We start from the raw sequence: 17,165 nt of genomic DNA on the forward strand, positions 1-17,165 counted from the left end.
GGGCGGGGACAATTTTTTTTTTTTTTTAAAGCTTACCTTTGGGGGAGACGTGTTTGTCTCCCCTCCGTCCTCATCCTCTTCCTCTTCCTGGCTAACACAGGCTCCCAGCCAATCACAAGGCTGCTGTCACCAGCATGACAGCAGCGTCGTGATTGGTCTGAGCGGCCTGCTTCGCCGCTCAGACTGGGAGTGGGAGCCTGGGCATGTTCTCCATTCGGCTGTGCAATACAGCCTGGTAAAAAACATGCAAATTGTGCATGTCTGTTTGGTCAGCCCAACTCGGCTGGCTAAACAGGCATGAGCACTTTGTGCAGCAAAAGCCTTCCTCCAGCCCCTCCATCCAGCCCATTCCTGCTCCTTACTCCCAGGAAAAATAAAATGATAATAGCATTTTGTTATTATCATTTTATTTTTCCTTTCCCCACAGTCCAGTGGGGAGACGCTCTTCTATCTCAGTGGAGGAGCCACCCTTGATTTGTAATCATTTCTTTATGTATGTCGTGTTCAAATCAGTCTTTGTCTGTATTATGTAATGTCAAATTTATGTTTTTCCACTATGTGTCACCTTATCACCAAGTTATGTCATTTGATATATTTTTGTGTGTCTGACGGCCTCAATGACAAAGACAAAATGTGCATATTATTTGAACATATGACTTTGAATATACCAAGTAGTTATAATTGTGTGTTGTTTATTTAGGTGATGTGCTTTGGGGGGTTTTGACATGCATTGATCTTCTTATATAGGTGTGATAATTTAACACCTATTTTTCATGCAAAGAAATTGATACCCGACAGAACGCAATGTAGTTTCTAACATTAGATATCCAGGTTCTGAGGGACACAGGACAACCCCATTGTTTTTGATGGTTGAATAAGTACCAGTAACTATTAATAATAATTGATCGAAGACGTAGAAGTATTAGTGTTGCTAGAAGTAGTACTGTAGCATTGTCATAGTGCTTTCCTGCTGTTTGTCCAGGCCCCAAGGTGCTTTAGTAGTAACAGAAGAACTAGTAGGTGATGGGGAATAGAAGTAAAATCAAGAGTAGCAGTGTTAGCAGCTGCAGCACTAGACGTACAACAAGTACTAGCAACAGCAATGGTTGAAGAAGTTTTCATAGAAGTAGCAACCATAGGGGGGAACGACTAAAAGATTTGTTAGCAACAGGGATATTAGCAGTCGTAAGAAAGCTTGGTATGATATAAGGAAAAGTAGTTGTATTCATATCAGCACTGGGTGACTCATAAGAGCAGTTCTTAGTAACACTACTACAACTAATATCAGTAGTAACAATGTGCTACAAGTAAGACTGCTAGAAGCAGGAGTGCTGGAAGTAGTACTGGAAACACCAGCTATAGTAGCGTGATAATCCCACAGATAGCAACTTTGCCTCATTGGTTCCTAAGCCGAGCACATACACCAAATATCTGAACCTGCAGTTCCGCTCCTGCTGAGCAGGACTGCAACTGCAATGACATCTGCGGGAGATTCTGACTTATAGGCATTCAGTCACAATCCCACAGATGGTAGAAGCAGTGACATTACTATCAGTAGGACGACTACTGGTACTAGCATCAGAACTAGCAGTGAATGAGTTTCATTAGTATGTTGTTAAGCATAAGATGACTGCTGAGAGCGGTACATTAGCTGTATTGTATTGCATTGCAATATTTACATAGTGCTTACCACCCCTATTTAGGGTGCTGAAACGCTTGCGACATAGGTAAAATGCTACACCGTGTAAGGTGTGTGGTTGGAAGGATTTTGTCTTTGTTTTGATCCTGTTTCAAGTGTTTCCATACTATGCATGATGACATCTAGGAAGTGTTTCCATGCTATGCATGATGACATCTAGGAAGTGTTTCCATGCTATGCATGATGACTACTGCAGTGCAGGGATCATGTTATGGAACGCAACTCTTAGCAGTGTGATGGATGAAGAAGTGTGAGAAACAGACGCAGAGTTTCTGGTTTTCAGTAAGCTGACAGCTTTGTGCAGCTCTGCAGGTCTCTTTTTAATAGTTCTCATTTCATAGTCCACTTAGGTTACAGCACTGTGTTGTCCATTCTGAGAGGATTTGTTTGGTGTTTATGGTCCTGAGCAGGAATTGGTTGGAAGGAGAAATTGTGGAGAGAGCTGATGGATCAATTTTGTTAAACAGTGGTAGAGGAGGTGGGAACAGCAGGGTCAGTAATTAGGGAGAAGGTCCAAATGCATCTGGGTGTGTGAGGGGTGGGGCTAGAACCCCTTGCTAAGGTTATAGTTCGTGGGTGCCTGATTCGTTCCCTCTACGCCTCTCCTCTTACCGACAACAGCTCATCTTTAGACAGCTGTAGCACAGAAGGGGTGGGATCAAAACCACTTGGGAAGGGTGTAGCACATGGGTACCTGTTCTACATCCTCCATGCCTACGTATCTCCTTCTGAAGATTGTAGCTCATATATAAACCCTTCTCGAGCACGAAGGGCAAGATACGGCCTCCTTAGAAAGGTTATAATTCATTGGTACCTCTTTTCCGTCCTCCAGGCCTCTCCAGCTCCCAATGCAGACCGTGGCTCAGATTTAAATGCCTCTTGTGTTCAAGGGGAGGCACCAGAACTTATCAGTAAGATTCTAGTAAAAATGTGCCTGTCTTGTATCCTTCCGCACTCAGATCCTGCTTGCAGACAATAGCTCAGACTTAAATGCCTCTAGTGTGCGAGGGGAGGGACCAGAGCCCACCAATATGGTCCTAGTACAGGGATACCTGCCCTGTGTGAGTTCCACCCCTCTACGGCTCCTAAGTGCTGACAGTAGCTCAGATTTAAATGCCTCTGTTGTGTAAGGGGCAGCATCAGAACCCATCAGTAAGGTTCTAGTACAGGGGTATCTGTTCTGTATCCTGCAGCTCTCTCCAGCTCCTGCATGCAGACAATAGCTCAGACGAAATGCCTCTAGTGTGTAAGGGGAGGGACCTGAACACCGGTAAGGTTCGAGTACGGGCGTACCTCCTCTGACCTCCACTCCTCTCTGGCTCCTAAGTGCAGGAAGTGGTTCAGATTTAAATGCCTCTACTGTGTAAGGAGCAGCCTCAGGACTCAGCAGTAAGGTTCTAGCGCAGGGGACAGCATCAGAACCCAGCAGTAAGGTTATAGCGCAGGGGATAGCATCAGAACCCAGCAGTAAGGTTCTAGCGCAGGGGACAGCATCAGAAAGCAGCAGTAAGGTTCTAGTGCAGGGGACAGCATCAGAAACCAGCAGTAAGGTTCTAGCGCAGGGGACAGCATCAGAACCCAGCAGTAAGGTTCTGGTGCAGGGGACAGCATCAGAACCCAGCAGTAAGGTTCTAGTGCAGGGGACAGCAGTAAGGTTCTAGCACAGGGGACAGCATCAGAAACCAGCAGTAAGGTTCTAGCGCAGGGGACACCATCAGAAACCGTTTCAGTAAGGTTCTAGCGCAGGGGACAGCATCAGAAACCAGCAGTAAGGTTCTGTGCAGGGGACAGCATCAGAACCCAGCAGTAAGGTTCTAGCGCAGGGGACAGCATCAGAAACCAGCAGTAAGGTTCTAGCGCAGGGGACAGCATCAGAACCCAGCAGTAAGGTTCTAGCGCAGGGGACAGCAGTAAGGTTCTAGCACAGGGGACAGCATCAGAAACCAGCAGTAAGGTTCTAGCGCAGGGGACAGCATCAGAACCCAGCAGTAAGGTTCTAGCACAGGGGACAGCAGTAAGGTTCTAGCACAGGGGACAGCATCAGAAACCAGCAGTAAGGTTCTAGTGCAGGGGACAGCATCAGAAACCAGCAGTAAGGTTCTAGCGCAGGGGACACCATCAGAAACCGTTTCAGTAAGGTTCTAGCGCAGGGGACAGCATCAGAAACCAGCAGTAAGGTTCTAGCGCAGGGGACACCATTAGAAACCGTTTCAGTAAGGTTCTAGCGCAGGGGACAGCATCAGAAACCAGCAGTAAGGTTCTAGCGCAGGGGACAGCATCAGAAACCAGCAGTAAGGTTCTAGCGCAGGGGACAGCATCAGAACCCAGCAGTAAGGTTCTAGTGCAGGGGACAGCATCAGAAACCAGCAGTAAGGTTCTAGCGCAGGAGTACCTGTTCTGTACCTCCCACGCCTCTCTAGCTCCTGAGTGCAGACAACAGCTCAGATTAAAACGCCTCTGTTACTTCGTGCACTGGAAGTAACTTTCGCTGTCTATTTTTATCCTGACAGTGTCCTGGAAATGTTGGCTGTTTGTTAAATACCATTTCCAAAATGCAATTATCGAAGTGAGTAGATTAAAAGAAATAATGCAGGTACTTGTAGGAGAGCGGTCTCATGCTGGCGGTTTATTTGTTTCCCTAGCATGCTCTTGGCATCCTCTGGCAGAATTGTTTTGCAATATGTATATAATCAGCTTGCCAAGCTCAGCTGGAAGCAGGGGCAATAAATTATTCGGAATGACAAGGACTTTATTGTTATTTATGTGTTTGTTGGGGACAGGGTGGTTATTCTCTTTTCCTCCCCTCTCCCCTGCTTAGGAAGCTCCCCCATTAACGCAAGGCCCGGCCGCAGATTCATATTCGCGGTACGGAGGGAGCGGGGTGCACGGAGCGGGGTGCACGGAGCGGGTGGAGTGAAGTATTTCTCAAGCCTGCCTGCTGCAGCCACAGAATGACTCAGAGGGCCGGGCTCACAGAGCCTGCGCCCATCACTCAGTGCACTTACCCACTGCAGGGTGCATGTTAGCATCACACCCAGGCCTTCCCCCGCCACACGGTGCATTTACCCATCACGTTCCGGACATGTACCCATCACACTCCGGCACTTTACCCATCTTAGGGTGCACTTCCGCATCACAGCCAGGCATTCCCCCATCACACTGCATTTAGGCATCACAGCCAGGCATTCCCCCGCCACACGGTGCATTTAAGCATCACACTCAACCATTTCCCCATCGCACTGTGCATTTACGCATCACGCCCAGCCATTCCTGCTCCGCACGGTGCATTTAAGCATCACACCCAGGCATTCTTCCATCACACAGTGTATGTCAGCATACACACAGGCATTCTCCCATCACACTGTGCATTTTAGCATCACAGCCAGGCATTCCCCCATCACACTCTGCATTTAGGCATCACAGCCAGGCATTCCCCAGCCACACGGTGCATTTAAGCATCACACTCAACCATTTCCCCATCGCACTGTGCATTTAGGCATCATGCCCAGCCATTCCTGCTCCGCACGGTGCATTTAAGCATCACACCCAGGCATTCTTCCATCACACAGTGTATGTCAGCATACACACAGGCATTCTCCCATCACACTGTGCATTTTAGCATCACAGCCAGGCATTCCCCCATCACACTCTGCATTTAGGCATCACAGCCAGGCATTCCCCCGCCACACGGTGCATTTAAGCATCACACTCAACCATTTCCCCATCGCACTGTGCATTTAGGCATCACGCCCAGCCATTCCTGCTCTGCAGGGTGAATATAAGCATCCCACCCAGGCATTCCACCATCACAATGTGCATTTTAGCATCACACCCAGGCATTCCCCACCACACAGTGCATTTAAGCATCACACCCAGGCATTCTTCCATCACACAGTGTATGTCAGAATACAACCAGGCATTCTCCCATCACACTGCGCATTTTAGCATCACACCCAGGCATTCCCCCATCATACGGTGCATTCAAGCATCACACCCAGGCATTCCTCCATTACATGGTCATTTAAGCCTTGCACTCAACCATTCCCCCGCTACATGGTGCATTTAAGCATCACACTTGGGTATTCCTCCATCACACGGTTCATTCAAGCATCACACCCAGGCATTCCCCTTTCACGCAGTGTATTTACGCCTCACACCCAGGCATTCTCCCATCACACAGTGCATTTCAGCATCACACCCAGGCATTCCTCCATTACATGGTCATTTAAGCATTGCACTCAGCCGTTCCCCCGCTACATGGTGCATTTAAGCATCACACTTGGGTATTCCTCCATCACACGGTTCATTTCAGCATCACACCCAGGCATTCCTCAATCACAGTGTGCATTTCAACATCACACCGGCATTCCTCCATCACACCGGGCATTTCCCCATCACACAGTACATTCAAGTACCACAAACAGGTATTCCTCCATCACACGGTACATTTAAGCATCACACCAAGGCATTCCTCCACACACACTGCATTTATGCATCACACACAGGCTTTCCTCCACCACACAGTATATTTAAGCATCACACACAGGCATTTTTCCATCACATGGTGCATTTAAGCATCATACATAGCACACCTCGATGCTTATCTTATCACATGATCATTTATCATCAGAATCCAATCTATTGCTCATCACACCTCAAGCCCTCTCCCATCACCGAGTGTGTTCCAGCATCATACACAGGTATTACTCTATTACAGAGTGCAATTATCCATCACAGCCGTGCCGTCACACGCACATGGTGCATTTACCCATCAGATTCAGACATCTCCCCCCCAAAATCTGCATTCCAGCATCAATCCCAGGGATACATCCACCAAAGTCTTCCTTTTCTTATCACATCTCAGAATTTCCTCATCACAAGGTGCCTTTTTTCATTACATTCAGCATTATCCCATCACAGGATGCCTTTACTCATCACATCCAGGTATTCCCCCATCCCAGAGTGCCTTTATTCATCACATCCAGGCATTTCTCCATTACAGGGTGCCTAATCTCATTACATACAGGCATTCCCACATATCAGGGTGGTCTTTCTCACCACATTGATGCAGTCCCTCAGCACAAGGTGACATTCTTCATCATATCCAGGCTGTCCACCATCACTGGGTGCATTTCCCATCACAAGGGGCACTTCCTTTCACATCTATTGCCACCCCCCCACTTTATACAGTGCATTTATTTGGCACACCCCTTGACTGCTCACATCATCTAATGATCTAGCTATCACACTTAGGGCCTTATTTACAGGAATCTAATGCACCGCCATTGATGCGTCAGATTTCTTGCACTTCCCGCAAATCCCCTAACCTCGCCATGGATGCACTATATTTACAATACAGAGCTCCATGACTCATACTCATATTTTCACAGATGCGTCAGATATTCTGATGCATCTGTTGGCGCTAAACTCATGCATTGGTGGAGTAGCATTGTTAAACTAAAGCATCTATCAATGTGAGGAGTCTCCCATATGCAAAAGCCCTGCGTCAATTTTACACCTGCTCTGAGCAGGTGGTAAAATCTTGACACAGTGAAGTTGCAGAATGATGCAGTGAAATGTTGTAAATTTCACTGCATCAGTTCTGCGTGGCTTTTCCCGTCAGAATGACTACCCTGCATACATTATACCTAGTCTGTGTATTGACACTGACAAAATGTATTTGTTTTTAATGTAATAGTCTTTCATGTTTTGTGAGATTAAAGGCTCTCCACACTTGGACATTTTTGTGGTACCAAGTTGTATGTACTTGATGAAGGTGTAAATGTTGTGAGAAAGGTGAATGACAGACGATGGCTGATAACTAAGTGTGAGGCATTTTGTTCACAAGGGGAATCTCCTTTATTATAATATTTACAGGCACTCTGTCCCCTTGGTTGTGAAGCCCCTCTCTTGTTATTTGTGGCTTACATTATACCTGGTGCAGATATTGGGCCTCATTACGACCCTGGCGGGCGGCGGAGGCCGCCCGCCAGGATGCCGCCCTCCATAATACCGCTCCGCGGTCAGAAGACCGCAGAGGGTATTATGAGTTTTTCCCTGGGCTGGCGGGCGGTCTCCAAAAGACCGCCCGCCAGCCCAGGGAAAAACTCCCTTCCCACGAGGATGCCGGCTCGTAATCGAGCCGGCGGAGTGGGAAGGTGCGACGGGTGCTACTGCGCCCTTCGCGTATTTCACTGTCTGCTACGCAGACAGTGAAATACTAGCGGGGCCCTCTTACGGGGGCCCCTGCAGTGCCCATGCCATTGGCATGGGCACTGCAGGGGCCCCCAGGGGCCCCACGACAATCCTTACCGCCATCCTGTTCCTAGCGGGCGAGCCGCCAGGAACAGGATGGCGGTAAGGATTGTCAGAATCCCCTCGGCGGCGCAGCGAGCTGCGCCGCCTTGGAGGATTCTTAGGGGCAGTGGAAAACCGGCGGGAGACCGCCGGTTTTCCCTTTCTGACCGCGGCCAAAGCGCCGCGGTCAGAATGCCCAAGGGAGCACCGCCGGCCTGTCGGCGGTGCTCCCGCCCCCGTTGGCCCTGGCGGTTCTCTACCGCCAGGGTCATAATGAGGCCCATAATGTGATGCACGGCTTAAACTGAAGCACTGGGCCCAATGCGTCAGTTTGTAAATATAGAGCAGTGTGGTGCACTGCTAGCGCCACTGTGGCGTAAAAATGATGCAGCTGTGGCGCAAAGGGCTTGTAAATGAGGCACTTAGGTCCTCCAACGTCCCCGGCATTATACAGTTTCATGCGTCTTCTAAATCCTTTAGAGGCCCACTGCACGTTCCCTGTTGGATGACTAAGTATCCACCTCGTTTGTTATGCGTGGTTGAAAGAACATTGGCTGAGGTGTGCTTATAGGAGTCACATTGACTGTGTAACATGACATGAGGGAACGGAGGACAGACAGCGAGGGACGGAACGCAGTTTGCATGCACAGCCCGGTAGTTCCTGTGAGCTGTGCCGTCCTCTTGGAATTGTGTTTTAGGAAACAGCCTGGTGTTCAGTGCGCTTCTAAATTCCGCATGATTGCTGATTATTCTTATTTTTTTCGTGGCAATTTGTAAATTTGATTCCAATCACGACCTAGACTTTCCGTCTGCGGGGCAGGTTCCCATCCCACAGTGTGCTCCACTTCAAGGTCTGTGCATTCATCCTTCGCCTCCAGGACATTCCTCCTCACATACAGTGGATTCCCTCATCACAGCTTGTCCGTTTCCCATTCACTCCAGGACATTCTGCCGCCCATAGAGTGTATTCTCTATCCCACCCTGTACTTTTCCCATGCATCCCCAAAATATTCCTGTTACCTGTGTGGAATTGTTCCTTTCGTACAGTGTATCCCCCCCATCCTGCCCAAAGCTTTCCTCGTCACTTAAAGTGTCTGTTTCCTTCACACTCATCCTTTCCACCACATACAGCCCCCTCCTCACCTGTCCAGGGTTTTTGTTTCCCCCAGACAGACATTTCCCCTAATATCTTGGGTTCTAACTATCACAGACAGTAAATGTATATTGCTCAATACATACGGGACATGCCCCATCGCTAGCAGGACATTCCCCATAACATGCAGGACATTCCCCATCACATACAGCTAATTCCCCATCACATACAGCTAATTCCCCATTACATACACAGGATATCCCCCATTACAGACAGGACATTCCCCATCACATACAGTTCATTCCCCATTACATACACAAGATATTCCCCATTACCGACAGGACATTCCCTATCACATACAGTTAATTCCCCATTATATACACAGGATATCCCCCATTACAGACAGGACATTCCCCATCACATACAGTTAATTCCCCATCACATACAGCTAATTCCCCATTGCATACACAAGATATCCCCCATTACAGACAGGACATTCCCCATCACATACAGTTCATTCCCCATTACATACACAGGATATCCCCCATTACAGACAGGACATTCCCCATCACTCCCCGCCACATAAAGTGAAGGAACAATGAGCCTTTCTTTAAGTACAATCATTGGCAGCCTACAAGCTCTTCAGCTCCACGCGGCCTCGCTGACCCATCGTGAAACAAGAATGCTAAGGATACAGGCAATTCTCAGCAAAGCCGATGTGCATACGTTTAAGCCACTGTGCGTCAGGCAGTTATCACAATTAATTAACGGGGAGGTCAAAGCGCCAGGTCAAAGGTTAGGGAGGAGGACAGATGACAACCATGGCACAAGAACAAGGGCGTAAGTACGCACTGATACACCCGCTTTCAATGCAGTCAATAATTGTGAATAACCGCCCCCGAAGGGACAAAACACGTTCACCTTTTACAAATGTTTTGTTTCTCAAAAGGCACTGTGTGGTAGCGGAATCAGGAGCTGTAACGGCAGAGGCGCTTTAACGGTGAATGAACACATGAGATCTGCTCACTCAACGCAAGGATGCCTCTAAGGTGGGGCGGGAAATGAGATGCTGGGTTCCACTAACACGTACCCCTGGTCCTTGTATGTATGCTGGTGCGTGAAGTTACGCACGGATTGCTTCGCAGTGTCTTCACGGACCTCAGGCCAGCATGAAGGGAACGGTTCGTCCCCACTGGGTGTTTGTACGCATTTATTTCTTTCATTGTTTCTACCCCACAAACGTAATCGCAAAGAACGTTAAAGCAATTTACAGAGAGTGCAGAAATATACCACTAGCTCATCACACAGGGTGTAAATTAGGTGAAGGTGTAGTTTTACATCCCTAGTCATGGTTACAGGTTAGATTACAGATTGCAGTTAGATTATTCATGGGAGTATGTGTAATGTGGGTAGTATAAATGTTACTGAATGTTCTGGAAGGGGAGGGGTTGAGGCATACAGATCTTGAGGTGTAACCAGTGCAATAGAGGGGAGGTGGGGTAACAGGTGGGCAGTGCCTGTATCACCCAGAGTAATGAAGGCCTCTCTGGGAGTAAAAGGCTGATATTCCCAATTCGCCACTTGGTCAGCAGGTCTCCAGATGAGCCCCCCCTGTACACACGAGGGGGTCAGAGCAGGCCCAGAGGCATCCTACAGAGCCCGGGCGTATAGCTCTGGCCTCAGAAGCAGTAATAGGGCAATGTGCTCTCCTCCACTCTTAAGAGGCACCCCTCCGCCCATTGCATCACGTGTACAGTTCAGGGAGCTACACTCACTTTACTGCAAAATAGGCAGATTTTGGATAATATTTCCATCTCTGAAACTAACACATTTTGCTAAATCCAATTCTGGTGGATTTTCGCAGTTTTTTCCTGCATGTCTGACAATTCCTTTAAACAAATAGGCACAAGTGGTGAAAATTCACAGGCTCCAAGTAAATCCGCCTGGCTCGGACTCTGAAATTCCAATCTGCAATTCTGACAATTGTATAGGATTTGATGGCAATATATAGCATTTTTTTAAATTATGCTCATACCCATACTGTACCAGTCTGGGTGAAACTACTTAAAAACTGAAAGACACTAAGAATAGGATTAACAAGAAAATGTCTCCCCTTCTCAACCCAGATTCTCACACGAGTTCTCTGTTCTGTTCGCAGAATATATATATATATATATATATATATATATGTATGTATGTATATATATATATATATATATATATCACAAGCAATAGTGGTCTTGTAGCAGCGCGTTGTGTCTGCTGGTGCAAGCGGTGGGATTGACCACGAATCACAATATATAAACCAACAACATTCGCTGCACTCTCAGGAGTTAAAATTTCTTCATTTATTGCCATTTCCATTTTCATCTCTTTCCACAACGCGTTTCGACAAGCCGTCTTCTTCAAGTGGATTACAGAAGTGGATCAGCCCTTTTGTTTTACTTCACTATTTATCGGTTCTTCAAGAGCATTCTGGAAGTTGCAGTACCATAGTTTCCTGTTTAGTGTAAATTGTTTAGCATAATACCGTAATTGCTTTTCCTTTTAGCATGCAACCCTCATAATGTATATTTTTCCACATAACAATACTACTAATCCGCTAAGTACTTGTATTCTCAAAATATTTTTTAATTTAGTGTCATTTCCGGGTTGCATGATTTCGTTCAGACTTCTTAAATCATTCCCAGTCTTTGCTCATGCACTGTCAGTTCTCATATCCCATTAAAATTCGCATTTTGAACACACTCCTGAGCCCCGTGCTTACTGAATAAAGTTCCAGTTTCAGGGACCCATCGACTTCCAGGATTTATCTAATACGAACCAGCTCATTCCTTTCATGAAACAATACTAGTTCTACTCTTCACGGTGTTTGTCATCAGGGTGCATTTGAAAGTACTCATCATACCTCCAGTCATTCTGTGTACCGTACACCACGCAAGGATAAGTAGCCTCATGATCCCATCACAGATTCAAATCTTGAGTCCTGGTGCCGGGCGCTGCCACCATAATTAAATCACAAGCAACAGTGGTCTTGTAGCAGCGCGCTCTGACTGCTGGTGCAAGCGGTGGGAGTGACCGCAAAACCCTATATATATAAATCAACAACACAGACATTCGCTGCACTCTCAGGAGTTAACATTTCTTCATTTATACACATTTCCGTTTTCATCTCTTTCCTCGACACAAGCAATCGAAAAGTTGTGAACAGTCTTGTAAAAACAACGAGCCTGCCTGTTCAGGTCGAGCGAGACATATAATGACTATTCAGGGCAGATGAGGGCAAGATCTCCTCTCAGCACAAGTTTCATTACAGGACACTGAAATTCCCGCCAAAACTTTGTCCATGCCCTTGTGAGAAGACAATTCTACATTCGACCCTAGTGTGAGGCCCAAGGCTCTGCCCCCCCAGGACTGGACTGGGAGCGTAAGGGGCTTCATCACACCCTCAGAGCACAAGTTCGACACTCAGTTACCCCTCAGCGGGCGCCAAATCATGTGCCATTAACCTCACCTTATGAGCGTAGCGCTCTGAAACGCGGCTCATTGTCGGAACAAATTGCAGCATAAAAATTCTATTATTCGGGGGGAGAATGATTAAATGCTATTTCCATTTGCAACAAAATGAGATTATCGGAAAGGAGTAATTATGGGAGACCCCAGGCACTCAGCTCCCACAACAGAGGGATCTGTCTAGCACGGATCCCGCCATTGGAATCCAATTTTTCGGTTTAACATGAAGGCGAGATATTGAAAAGCATTCGTGAAGGAAGCTTTCGGGACCCGAGAGGGTGATTAAACCAGGGAGGAATTAAAAATAAATAAATAACAGAGTTCACTTTGTTAAATGCTCATTAAGAGGGGGGCAGTCTCAAACCTTTCGGGTGAGGTAGAGGTGGGGGTGTGAAGTACACCAGGAAGGACCAACTGTGCAGGAGTATCTGAGACAAATGAGGGAAAACTGAGCCCTCAAGACACTGGAGGACACACAGGAGGGAGTATCCGAGATTCCGGCCCCAATTAGGGCAACAAGGGCCCTTCATAAAGAAGGGGGTATATGAGGGCATTGAGGAGGGGCCAACTGTGCAGGGCTATTCGAGAGTCGAGTGAGGGCGTGAGTGGAACTATTATAAGGTAGGTAGGGAGTAGAAGGCACAATGAGGAAGAGAGGGCGAGCAACACAGAATCGGTGAGTGGGGGTCCAAGAGGGACCCCAAAGGGCAGGAAAGCTAGAGAGCAAGGGACTGCGATAAGAACAGAAGGGTCTGTGAGTGACCCTCAGAGGGAAGGGGAACACACCCAGGAGGGACACATTAGAGGGCGGGGGTGCACGTCAGAGGCAGGAGAAAACCCAACACTGAGTGAGGGACTATTTATCTGAGAGTGTCGGATGCAGAAGGGACCCCACCAGAGGGAGATATAAGAAGCACCACACTATTTGGCAGAAAACTGGAGGGACGTAACCGATGGGCAGCACAGAGACCCCGAGGAACTTCCTCTGAGTACAAGAATGTGGCCTCGAGAGATCTGAGAACTCGAAGGAATGATTTATTAGGGACCCCGTGAGAGGACAGGTGGGAGCCCGAGAGTACCTCGTGCAAGCAGAGAGTGGGACAGACACAAGCGGAGAAATCACAAGGGACCTGAAAGGGAAGACAACGGAGCGAGAGGAGAACGGAATTACAGGCCACGAGACTACAGGAGCAGGGGAAAGACAGCCTGTGACCGCAGAGGGCAGGGACGGAGCACAAGTACCCTCATCGGAGCACAAGTGAACCTACAGCTCAACGCCCAAGAGAGACTTCAACACGGGACGTGAAAACAGGAGGGACCTAACAGAGAAAAGTGGAACAGTCGTGAGGGACCCCAGAGGGCGTGGAAAGGACCGGGAAGGACCCCAATAAAGGGCTGAATTAAGGACTTCGTAAGAGGGCAGGAGAAGGGCTTTAGGGCAGTCGATACCGTATGAAGGACCGCAAACGTCAAGTGAGGGACCGAAGAGAGACCCACCAAAGGACAAGTGAAGTACCAGATGGGCGCCATCTAGGGACTAGGGGCCCAGTAGGGACCTATTCCGAGGGCCGTCGGGGGTTCCTCACCAGGGGCGGGGACTGGCGGGGTGAAGGAGTGACTAGGGCTCCGCCAGATGCATGTGATGGGCTACTTTTACAGGCGGCGTCTTTGAAAAGCAGGGCGCGGGGAGCCCCGGTGCCTACCTTCTGCCCGGGTGTGCAGCAGGAGAGCAGCGAACAGCAGGCAGGCAGCGAACATGGTGCACGGAGATCCCTCGCCGTCCTCGTGGACCGGGATCCAGCCTCCTCCTCCTCCCCGGCTGGCTGGCTCTGAAATACTTTGTGATGAAGAGGGGTCTGGAGCAGGGAGAAGGGACGCACTGGTGGGGCACGGGGGCTTCGGAGAGGGGACTCGGAGGAGCTGCAGGAGGCTCAGTCACGCCCCTCCCTGGGCTGGGGAAGCAGGCAGCTTGCTGGGGCTGGCAGTGGCTCTGTTGTGTGATTGCAATCAGCTGAAGTGGGGAGGGAGGGGGCTCTGAGCTGTCGGCAGGGGCAGCGGATGCTGCTCTCAGCCGCTCGCAGAGCGTCGCTGCTTTCAGCACCAGAGACAGCTCCTAGTGTCTGAGAGGAGCATAGCAGCACCGGAGGAGGGACAGCAACCGCCGTAAAACCTCGAAGAGAGGCGCCGTCGGAGCAGCCTGTCCCAGAGACCAAAGGCGTCTAATACTAGCACGTCCGCTAGGACGTAAACGAGGGACATCATCTACGGTAAATCATCTATTATACGGCCACCGAGATTCAGCCCGTCGCAGGGACCAGGTGCTGAAAGGAGGGACATCATATACTGCCCAGCCCTTAAGAACAGTTTAGAATTAAAAGTATAGTGGATGGCCCAATGCCAAGGGGCATATAGCAACAAATAATTAACACCAGTGTTCAAAGCACAAGCGCGAAAAAAAAGAAGCAGCGGGGGGACCTTTGCAAGGTGGGCAGTATGCATGTGACATCACAGCTCGTGACGTCGCACGTGGCATCTCAGGAAGTGACATCACAAAAAGTGGCATCAGAAAGCAAGCAGAGAAAGCAAATGTGCCTGACGCAAGAAGACTGTGTATATTATTTGTACACCACAAAATACATGGATGGATCTATGGGAATGCCCATGCACCACCCATGTAATGAGTACTCGACAACATGGTAATGCAAGGCAGTGCCATGCACTGTCTTGCATTCTTTTTTTTTGTACAAAGGCATGCAAAAACTAGCCTATTTCCTGTTTGTGTGTGTGTTTCAGAGTGCCAAGAGTAAATAGCGAGGGGAAATAAAGGTATTTCTCCTTGTCATGCCAGCATTGGGTAGACTCACCAGTTTGGTGCAAACCTATGTTTACAAGTAAAAAGACATGGGTGGATGCAGTAGAACGCCCAAGCACCACCCACGTGATGGCTACCTGAGGCAAGGTAACATAAGGTAGGGAAATGTGCTGACTTAAGTGTTGTTGTTTTTTTTTTTTTTTTTAACAAAGATGCATAAAGGGGATTTGTGTAACACTGTAGATCTCAAAATATGTTTTGCCAGAAAAGTGATGCAGCCCCAACACAAAATCTGGGCCTCAACTTATAAGTTTGTTTTTAAAAACTGTGCCATAAAGAAAGTGGCAATAAGGAGAAACGTGACAGAAAATCTGTTCTGCTTAATTGGTTGCAAAGTCTGAATTTTAAAATATCTTTTGGGGTTAAGGCACCTGCTGCAGAGACCTTTGTTATCCCAGTAAATTTGAGGGAATAATAATAATGGTAAGCTAACTCTGATGGTTAACGCATTTGCTGGAACTGGGACTAGACTTGTTTTGTCTAGTCCCAGTTTTGACTCAAAGTAGCCGACAGGGTTAATGTGCCTCCTGCAAAGCACATCTTGTAACATGCTGATAACAGATTTTTATTCTATGTAGATAGGTAAGTGGATTACTGCTTCCAGAGATCCTTTTGTTACTTGCAGTTGCATTGTAATCCTTATTCTAAAGCACCATGAACTATGAAGGATGATTTTGTGACTTCTACACATTGTAACCATCACTGTCTTATGTAACATATCCTGCACACTGATTAACAAAAGTGTAGGATTTATTGTCATTATAATCTGTACGTTTTGTGTAAAGTGCTCGGATACCCTGCACAGGGATGAATAGTGCTATAAAAGAAATAAAAAATAGTGGTATTTAAATGGCTATTTTGTGTAAATACTGGGACAGAGCAACATATCTGGCATTCTTACAGTGCATGCATATTTCTTACATACAGGGTCTTAACATAGTCAAAATCATGCCTGTCTTAAGTACCTGTGAATTGCTGACAAGCTGTGTGCTTTTGTTTCCTTTCCACTGCCTCTACAATTTACATCTGGGTGTGAGGCTACAGGCAGCTCCCGGCCCAAATGGCCCCTTAAATTCGGCTTTTGTTATGAGCCCAGCTGGAGTCTAAGGTAGGAAAGCACCCTCCCCGCTTGCTATTGTTGCTGGGTGCAGGCGCTGCTGAGTGTGTCCCAGTGTTTGACAATTACAATTCAGCTTTTTTTACAGTGGGCCCGAATTTTGGCAGGGTGGATGGCGTTCACCCTGTGACAACAGTGGGTGGACGCCATCCCCCAGCATGTATCACCGACTTGTGCCCTGCCAGTGTCCAAATGAGGGACACCAGTTAACATAAACAGACAATACAGAAAAACAGCCCGTCACACATGTCAAAGGCTTTCTAACACTGGATAAAAAGCACCATTGGTGAAAGGAGAGACGCCATCTTATGTACAGTACAGACAGACTGGAAAAAACCTATTGCTTGAGCCAAAGACAAGAGGCGTCCAACACTAGAGAAACAGTACTAGCGATCAAATGAGGATCATCAACCACCAATAATAGCCTAAAAGAGAGCTACACAGAGAATCAACCTGTCACAAAGGTCAAAGGCGGTCTAAAATAAAAATTAAAGCTCCAGGTTTGAAAGGAGGGCCACGAGCTACCCCAAAGAATAGGAAGGTTTCACATCAGAGATAAAGCACCAGCGTTGAA

General features: G+C 47.8%; 1 protein-coding gene across 1 annotated transcript in view; it reads right to left on the minus strand.

Annotated features, from left to right (window-relative positions):
- The window catches only part of SEZ6 (seizure related 6 homolog), an 823,732-nt gene extending 809,008 nt beyond the window's left edge, over nt 1-14,724 (minus strand). The window contains exon 1 of the mRNA XM_069226215.1: nt 14,306-14,724. Within this exon, the coding sequence (XP_069082316.1) occupies nt 14,306-14,360 (55 nt within the window). The 5' untranslated portion in view covers nt 14,361-14,724. The remainder of the gene's footprint in view (nt 1-14,305) is intronic.
- Between the last annotated feature and the right edge of the window lie 2,441 nt (nt 14,725-17,165).

The sequence above is a fragment of the Pleurodeles waltl genome, chromosome 3_1, assembly GCF_031143425.1.
Source record: "Pleurodeles waltl isolate 20211129_DDA chromosome 3_1, aPleWal1.hap1.20221129, whole genome shotgun sequence".
NCBI classification, from domain to species: domain Eukaryota; kingdom Metazoa; phylum Chordata; class Amphibia; order Caudata; family Salamandridae; genus Pleurodeles; species Pleurodeles waltl.